The 8,385-nt window shown below is 38.7% G+C and overlaps 2 protein-coding genes across 2 annotated transcripts; one reads left to right on the top strand and one right to left on the bottom strand.

The window, feature by feature from the left end:
- Nucleotides 1-426: 426 nt before the first annotated feature.
- elp5 (elongator acetyltransferase complex subunit 5) lies at nt 427-3,243 on the bottom strand. Its single transcript, XM_026352449.1, has 8 exons — nt 2,917-3,243; nt 2,774-2,834; nt 2,579-2,659; nt 1,624-1,835; nt 1,260-1,435; nt 1,081-1,176; nt 873-973; nt 427-770 (listed from the first exon to the last, which is right to left on the bottom strand). Exons 1-8 carry the CDS (start codon nt 2,969-2,971, stop codon nt 662-664), a joined length of 891 nt encoding a protein of 296 aa, XP_026208234.1. The 5' UTR covers nt 2,972-3,243; the 3' UTR covers nt 427-661.
- A 1,371-nt stretch (nt 3,244-4,614) lies between these two features.
- Nucleotides 4,615-7,723, top strand: phf23b (PHD finger protein 23b). Its single transcript, XM_026353454.1, has 5 exons — nt 4,615-5,155; nt 6,365-6,396; nt 6,502-6,594; nt 6,695-7,307; nt 7,464-7,723. Exons 1-5 carry the CDS (start codon nt 5,128-5,130, stop codon nt 7,655-7,657), a joined length of 960 nt encoding a protein of 319 aa, XP_026209239.1. The 5' UTR covers nt 4,615-5,127; the 3' UTR covers nt 7,658-7,723.
- Nucleotides 7,724-8,385: the final 662 nt, after the last annotated feature.

Below are 8,385 nucleotides of genomic sequence, written 5' to 3'. Positions count from 1 at the left end.
TACTTGAGTAAATACCCTGAAGTGGAACTTCTCCATGCAGTGGAATATCTATTAATGAGGTACTTACACTTGTACTTAAATATTGTACTTCTCCCAGCTGTGGGAAAAAAGTTAAACACTGTAATTTACACTATACTGCTCTCCTTTAGCTTTGATTACATAAAATGCCACGTCATCGATGTCACATTTATTTCTGTCCAAAGTTGGATTAATTTTTCACCAAGACCTTGTTTTGATGATTTGAGTCGGAGCACTGCGCAAAGTTTTCTCCTGCACATCCCAAAGATTCTCAGTGGGGTTAAGGTCTGGACTCTGTGGTGGTCAATCCATTTGTGAATATTATGTGTGATGTTCCCTGAACCACTCTTTCACAATCTTAACCCTGTTTCACAATCTGAAACAATTAAAGTGAGTCTATTACAAATGTTTCTTCTTTAATACAACAATACATTTTATTTAAAAAATTGCAAAGTCTGCAACAAAGCATACTTTTATTCAACTAAAACATTTTAAATTAAGTTGACCAATAATATTTTATAAACATAATACGTCTTGCAGAAATATAGGCATTATTTTAAATCTCCAAACTTGATGACTCAAGTCTTTGAAACTGCACCACTGAATGAAACATGGATCTTCTTTGGGTTTTATGCTTTAACTCTCACACGTCGAGATCATCATCTGGGTCCTCCTGGTCATAATCATCATTGGCATCGGGCTCATAGAGAATACGTCCTGAACCTGGACCTGAGTGGAGCAGAGCTGTTTTCCTTTAGATAAGAAGGAGATAGATATGCTTTTTAGTAAAACAAAACAAAAAACAAACAAAACAGTTGAACAATTAAAAAAATAACTGTTAAAATGTTTCTCACTTCTCTTTGCTGAAGACAAATGGAAGTGCAAGTTTCTCCTTTGCCTCACGCTCTGTGTCGGATAAGCGTAGGTTGAAGGTCAAGTTAGCTGCTGGGTCACTCTACAGAAACAAAAAAAAAAAAAAAAAACAAGACACTTTTCAGTCATGCCATGTTTGAACCTTTTCTTTATTCTACTGAGATAAACATAGTAAACATTATATTGCACCTCCTGCTCCTCCGGGTCAGTCTGTTTGGGTCCAGTCTGGTTCAGCTTGTTTTGTACCATGACTGTAAGATCCTCTTTAATGCTAAAAACCTCCTCCTAATGTTAAAATACAAAGTTAATTAATATTTTTAAACAGTGAAGGAACACAAAAAAGTAATCACAAATTAAACGATGCTTACATCTTGCATAACCTTCCCGGATTTTGAACGTTTTGTTATCTTTGCCACTGCTTCATCTCCCTTCATTCCAGGGGCCACCATGATGACAGAAGTAGCCAAATGGCATACACTTCCCACAGTACCTATGTGATGCATGTCTGCATGGAGCAAACCGATAACAGATCTAACAGCCCTTCCTAGGGAAGACACAAAAAAACTTCATATAGCGGAATTACACAGTCTTTCAGTACATAGAAATTATGCCATTAAATATTTGCGCCAGTGTATTTACCTTTTTTCTGTACTGTCTGGACATAATAACAACTATCATTTAGTAAAGAAACATAACATCAGACTCACAGAAATTAAGAAGATAATTTATTACCTTTCTTAAGTTGTTGAAGAGTCTTGCAAACAACAGGAGGACTGACATGGCTCAAAATCCATGACAGAGAATCGATCACCACTGTGGCTGGTTTGTGGTGTGATGTCTGCTCAACCAGATGTGTGAGTTTCTCCAAATTAAACTGGTAAACTGTGAAAGCTGGACGATCAGTCCAGCCAAGTGGGTCTGTAAAGGCATCGTGAAAGTGTAGCCTGAAGTAACAGAAACAGATGAATAACTGTGAATTTGATTATTAAACTAACTGCTTGATAAAAAAAAACTTCCATTATTAAATAAGACATTATGCAATACAGTTACAAAAGAAAGTAATTACAGGTTTGTGTTTTATCAGCTTAGAAATGCTGTGTGGAGGTTTTCAGATGTTTCAATTCAGTGTACAAATACATAAAACAAAGAATACCAACAAATTCTCACACTGGAAATTTTGCTGGATAAATCAACTAAAATAAAATTAAGTGGCCTTTCATTTTCAAATCACTAATCTTACACCCTGATATTAAGGTGCATCTTGGGCGACTGCATCACAAGTGGACAGCACTAAATACAAGCCTGAACGGTAAGACGGATTAGTGATCCTATCACTCAAACCACGTGCTGAGGTGGTCTGGGACGCATTTGAAGAGTAAACACCAATGCTTCCTTGTATAATACTAATAAAGAGGTTACAGGAAAATACATCATCAATGTAGGATGTGGTGGTTGTTTTGGTGGGAGCATGGCAATGCTCAAAAAAAGAGGAAAAAAAGAATGGAAAGAGGAGGCAGAGGCCATTTATGAGGATAAGTGGAAATTGGGACAAAAAACTGACATAACAGACCACAAAGTGGTATGCTGGACAAGACGCATGTAAACAGTGATGTGTCTCAGCTGTCCACTTGTGATCTGATCCCCAATGACCGATCTAAACACCAGTGGGAAACAGGGTCTTTGTTACCTCTGTAAGTTTGGTCCTTTCAATCCATCTTTCAGCTCTGCTTCACTGATCTCAAAGCCAAACACGTGTACAGCTTCTTCCCTAAATTCATAGCATAGGGCAGTGTAACAGTAGAAACATTACAGACAATAATTTGTAATTGTACATACACACCCAGTATATAAAACAATATACAATATGCATTAGTATAAATACCTGTTCAGAGCAGCATTGATGAAGCTCTTCAAGAGGTGTCGACCAGAATAACTAGCAAAATCTACCAATACAGGAACACAATGAGTTATTATGGTAACAATTATGATACTGATCACAATTCCTACATCATGTACAGCATTTACCTTGTATTATGAGAAGCCCACCAGCATCAGTGGCTTGCAGTAAATCAGACAACATGGCACTAAGACTGTAAACTGTGGATTAGCCTATAGTTAGCTTAGCATACCTCTGATTCACCACTTTTTTAAACGTGAAAACTATGCAACACAAATCAGAAAACTTAGTCATTTAAAGGCACAAAAACGACACCTTTCGACATTAAGATGACAAGCACTTAGCAGTTCCATTAAACTATATTTGATATGATATAGCTAAAGCTTTCTCTGGCCACTGCGAGTCCAGCAGGTTTCGCTATGTAGCATGTTTGGCTGTTCGTCTTCTTCGTTGGTGTCAAGTTGCAAACAGGTGGAGCTTTATCGCCACCTGCTGTTGAAACAAACCCTTTGAATTCATGTAATTAGTTCTTGAAGATCGATGAATATTGCTCGTAAAAAAACATTTCCTGCATTTCATGTGAATATTGTTTTTTTGTGTTGTGTTCTACTTTGTTTTCTAATATTTTACTTTCTTTTATATATTTGGGGAAACAACAAAATTATCTGATCCAGTCTGTTTGATTCACTCCTAGATAGATAGTAGGATACTTTATTAATCCCAAAGGGGAATTTGACTTGCAGCTGAGCTTTATGAGTAAACAGAATAAAGCCTAAAATAGAATTAATATAACTATACACTGAGTAATACTAATAGACAAATTCTAAACAACAACAGAAATGTACAACAGGTGCAGGCTTGTCCAAAAAATCTGCAATGGTACATACTTTGCTTTTAATCATTGTTAAGTAGTCTTTTTAATTTCCTTATGATACATACACCCGCTTGCACCATGAATATTTCTTAACAAATATCCTGACAACATAAGGAGTTACAGTATTTGTAACATTCTCCCTGTGTGAACAAGAACTTGCATTGGTTTGTTCTGGGAACTAGCTGTCATTTTTACTGACTATATATTGTATATGGAAAGTTAGGCCTGTTTTTAAAGTTCTTTCTAACTTTCTTCAAATCTTGAGAATAAAATACACTAGGTTTACCATAGTTTTATTATCTGTCATTGAATGTATGTGCAATGTGCACAAATCTACAGAATATTGTTCATATGTACCTGTAAACTGAGTGTATTTCTTTACCATATTTTATAGTGACCATAGTGCAAAAACTAACATTAAAACAATTTCACTAATATTCCAGGTAACAATTCATTATGCCTTAGTGATTGCTGAAGTAAAAAAAAATCAACACTTAATATCGTGATGTACTATTAATTCCTCAATTTATAATAATACATTAAATCTAAAAAAATAAAAATAAAGCTAGGGGTGATCAACTTAGCAGTAAGACACATAATTAAAGCATACACATCTACACACATATTTTGATTGCTGCTGAAATAACAAAAACATTGTTTAATAACAAAATATTAAAAAATTGGCCATGTGTAACAAAATATTTTTATATTATTATATATTATTAAATATTTCCAATGTATACTTAGTTTGGAGTGTACAGTCTCAATAACACCATATCCCATAAGTCTCATAATTTTAATTTTGACCATATGTGGGAAATGTAGTTCAAAGACGTGTACGGCGCTTGCTAGCGTCAGGAATCATGACTGCACAATGAACTACGTTACCCAGAATGCTCCACAGGAACCACTGCGCTGCCAGCCTCAAGAGGCTTCTGCCGCGCACGGAGAGGACAGTGCGGAATAGAGTCAAACTCTAGTCGATCGGTGGTCCGACACCGAAGAAACGAAAAAACTTCATCCCAGAAGTTCCTATTATGGACCTACACTCACTAGTGGCGGTGCTCATCGAATGACTTTTTAACGTTTTGCCATTTTCACCATCGATGGTTCTATTTATGCAGCGACGAAGAAGCAGGAGCTTTAATCGACAGAGGAATTAGTATTTGTCGGGCTAATAACGTTAGTCTGTCGACATCTCGGAGGCGGTTTGCTGTTGGGAGATAACGTTAGCAGTTGTAACGGATCCCCGCTGAGGAGAGGCTACAACTTCGACCCACAGTGGAGTTTATTTTCAGGAAGAGTCTCCTCGCTTATAGGCACACTTGGCTTGCTTGCTGATAAAGCTGCCCGGCGGTAAGGTGCAGCCACGCCGGGGGAAGGCACAGCGCGACGGCCGCTACTCTCCGGCTAGCTCGCCTGCTGCTTCTGTTTGTTGGTTCGAGGCCTTGTCGGTGAGGCGACAATGCTTGACATAATGTCTGAGCACCAAGGTATGTTTTATCCGTAGCACTGTGAGCTATTTAACAAACTGTCCCGGTGTGATGATAATCTGTTCACCGTTTAGATTTGCCTGTCGTCTTTTGCGGACATTGAAAAGCTAATCTAACGCAAGTTGCGGCTAACGTTAATGTTAACGTTTGGTTGCGTGTGCTGTAACCTTATTAATAACTTCACTTGCTGCTGACAAACTTGTGCTTTGTCGCGAAAGTGGCGTGAAAGTTGTGTTAAAGTAAAAATGTGTTCTCTGTTTTGTTACGATTCGTGTAGTTAGCGATCCCAGTGTTAGCGCATTATTGCACAGAGAAGTTAGCTTGCTAGTTGGTTAAGGCGCCGATACACCTAGCTTGCGTTAACTTTAATAGCAAATGGCTAACGTTAGTCACCCCCCTCAGTGATACACTTTGGCAGCTGTAAGTATATAATTTCCATTCGTTTTATATTAGCTCGAGTTTCAAAGCTGACAACGAAGTCAATCAAACGTTAGCTACACCTTAATAGCACCAAGCTAACTCGACCATTGAGCCTCTTACTTCCATTTCAAGCGTGATTGGCTAACTAACGCTAGCTGCCCAAGCGGTTAATTGTTAGCATAAGGTACAAGTAGCCATTAGAAATACAGTCATCAGTGTCAAGTTTTAATACACAATAATTAATACAAACACACGGAACATAGATGAACTCAGAACAATACAAACTATAATCTCGCTTGTTGCAACAGACGAAATAACGTGTTAGCTTCCTCTGTAAATGTCAGCTAGCTTATCTGCTAACCGAGATGCTAGGCAGTCTATAAAAATGACAAGTTAAAGGCTCGGCAGACTGAGCTGTGCTAGTTCCCACTTTTGCAAAAGCAACAGTTTGTTATAACGTTGGTATTAAATATGTGAACAGATAGACATGGCATGTGAGGAATTGTTCACACATTGTGTGTGTTTAGCTATAAATGGCTGTAACGTTAGTGACCAAATGACACCGGTTGCCGTAAGGGACAGTCAATTATTTTCTTATCAAACTGTTTCCAGTTTTCTTTGTGGGTTAGTTCAACACAGCTACACAAACACTTAATGATGTTCAACGTGCCCATCTCTAATATAGGCGTGTTAGCAAACTAATGCTAGCGTCAGTGTCTCATACATATACAGTCAACCCTGTGCTTCGTATGTTCTCACAAAATTGCATTTTTTTTCTCTTTCTACCAGATTCACTGTTGACATGCAAAACGGAACCCTTGGTGAGTGTTTTGTAACATTACTTTAATCATCTGATTTCGTAGCTGTTGTTGAAGTTTAGTTTAATTAGCTTAGCTCTCTTTAACAAAGGCATGTGTTTTCTGTAGCCCCCAGAGAGGAGAAAGAGGACTGTTGAGGACTTCAACAAGTTCTGCAGCTTTGTCCTGGCATATGCTGGTTACATCCCCAGTCCAAAAGAGGTGAGCTGTTTTAGATGTCACTGTTGATTAGAGTTGGCTGTTGTAGCATACTGTACTTAGGTTGTGAAAACATACTAATGCAGTTCTTCCTATCTTCTAGGAAAACTCATGGTCCCCAACATCATCCAGCTCTGCACACAGTTCGGGGTTGTCTGCAGATGGAGGTGGTGGCAGCAGCTCCATGGGCAATACTTGGGCAGATGGAAGCTCTGACATCCACACCATCCATACGTTTGTTCGTAAAGCACGAGCAAACAAGGGTAAAAGTATTCGCCGCATGCACTCTGACAGTACTCTGCTGGACAAGATGCGGCTTAAAGACTCTTTGTACGAAAGCCAGGCCAGCTCTAAGGCGGAGCGCAAGAAGGACAAAAAACTGAAAAAGTTATCACTGGGTTCTGCCATGACGGCAGCAGATAGCGGCAGTAGCGAAAGTGAGAAAAGAGCCCGTATTAAACGCAGCAAAAACTCAAAACAGCCCAAAACAAAGAAGCTCAAGACTTCAGCGGCTCAAAGTGAGACAGATTCAGAGGCACGGCATACACATACAGAGGTACGACCTGACAGAGAGGAGTTGGCAGTACATGGGGGCTCAACCCCAAGCATGCAGGGCCTGGGGAAGGTACAGCCAGATGAGTCCATCAGGGAGGCAGAGATGAGCTCCAGTGAGGGTGAGACCTGGATCGCAGATGAAGACATTATGGTGGAGTCAGGTATGTTATCATGCTTTTTCACATTTGGAATAGTTGAATGGATTAATTAAGATAATCATCTCTGTCTGCTTTTAATAAGGAAACATTTAATGAGATTTAGTCTCTCTTATTTTATTATGAGGTATAAACTCGTATAATCTTTCTTTCTGGACACAGGAGATGATTCGTGGGACTTGATCACCTGTTACTGTGGGAAGCCATTCGCAGGACGGCCAATGATTGAGTGCAACCAATGCGGCATATGGGTGCACTTGTCATGTGCAAAGATCAAGAAGTCCAATGTTCCCGACATCTTTTACTGCCACAAGTGCAGGGACTTGCGGCGGTCAGGACACAAAAAAGACACCTAGACGTGAAGAGGATGGGAGGGACATGGAGCACCCACCCTGTTTTGCTGTTCTGACACTTTTCTTTGATGCCTACAGCCAAAACAGCCTAAATTATCACTTGGATGGCAACTATATTGTCAGTTTGTAAGATTTCTTTTGACAATCACAACCATTTTATTTATCCCTCAATCATTTTTTTTATTATTTAGTCATTTATGGCTCCTGTGAAGAACTGGACAGAAGGTGACAGTGGAGACTCATTTATATACTAATCAATTCGTACCTTGATTGGCTTTATTGTGTACTGTGTTGACAATGTGCACATAATTTTTCATGCTTGTTCTCATATTTGGAGGTGGATTTTTTTTTTTTTTTTTTACTTTCTTGAGGATCTTGATAAATCAGTGAAAATTTCTTTTAGCATCTCAAGTCCAGTTTTCAGTTTGACAGCCATTTCCTCTTAACTTTAAACCAATGCAAATTTTACACATTGACAAATTGTATACCTTAAGAAATTGAAAATGCCACTCCCTGTTGTTTCTTTAGAAGTATGTCGTAATGCTTGTTGGGCAGCTCATTTTATTTTGGATTGTGTTTCGGCGACTTATGTGTGGCGACCACTGAAGGTTAACATGTAGAGATCGCACTCCTCTAGAACAAGTGATCTTTGAATTAATTGAATCATTTATTTTGCAATTGCATCTAAATTACTAAATTTAAAATTGCACACAGACAATTTGAGCAGTGCA

This window comes from Anabas testudineus, chromosome 18, assembly GCF_900324465.2.
Source record: "Anabas testudineus chromosome 18, fAnaTes1.2, whole genome shotgun sequence".
In the NCBI taxonomy this organism is placed as follows: Eukaryota; Metazoa; Chordata; class Actinopteri; order Anabantiformes; family Anabantidae; genus Anabas; species Anabas testudineus.
This window is presented reverse-complemented; position numbering and strand designations above follow the sequence as displayed.

What these genes read in the sequence shown, in the direction of transcription:
- phf23b (XM_026353454.1), top strand. Translation starts at nt 5,128, where the DNA reads ATGCTTGACATAATGTCTGAGCACCAAG. An exon ending in CATAATGTCTGAGCACCAAG is followed by an intron (nt 5,156 to 6,364) that starts GTATGTTTTATC and finishes TCTTTCTACCAG; the next exon opens with ATTCACTGTTGACATGCAAA. An exon ending in CATGCAAAACGGAACCCTTG is followed by an intron (nt 6,397 to 6,501) that starts GTGAGTGTTTTG and finishes TGTTTTCTGTAG; the next exon opens with CCCCCAGAGAGGAGAAAGAG.
- elp5 (XM_026352449.1), bottom strand. Translation starts at nt 2,971, where the DNA reads ATGTTGTCTGATTTACTGCAAGCCACTGATGCTGGTGGGCTTCTCATA. An exon ending in ATCAATGCTGCTCTGAACAG is followed by an intron (nt 2,660 to 2,773) that starts GTATTTATACTA and finishes CTATGAATTTAG; the next exon opens with GGAAGAAGCTGTACACGTGT. An exon ending in CTGACCCGGAGGAGCAGGAG is followed by an intron (nt 974 to 1,080) that starts GTGCAATATAAT and finishes TTGTTTCTGTAG; the next exon opens with AGTGACCCAGCAGCTAACTT.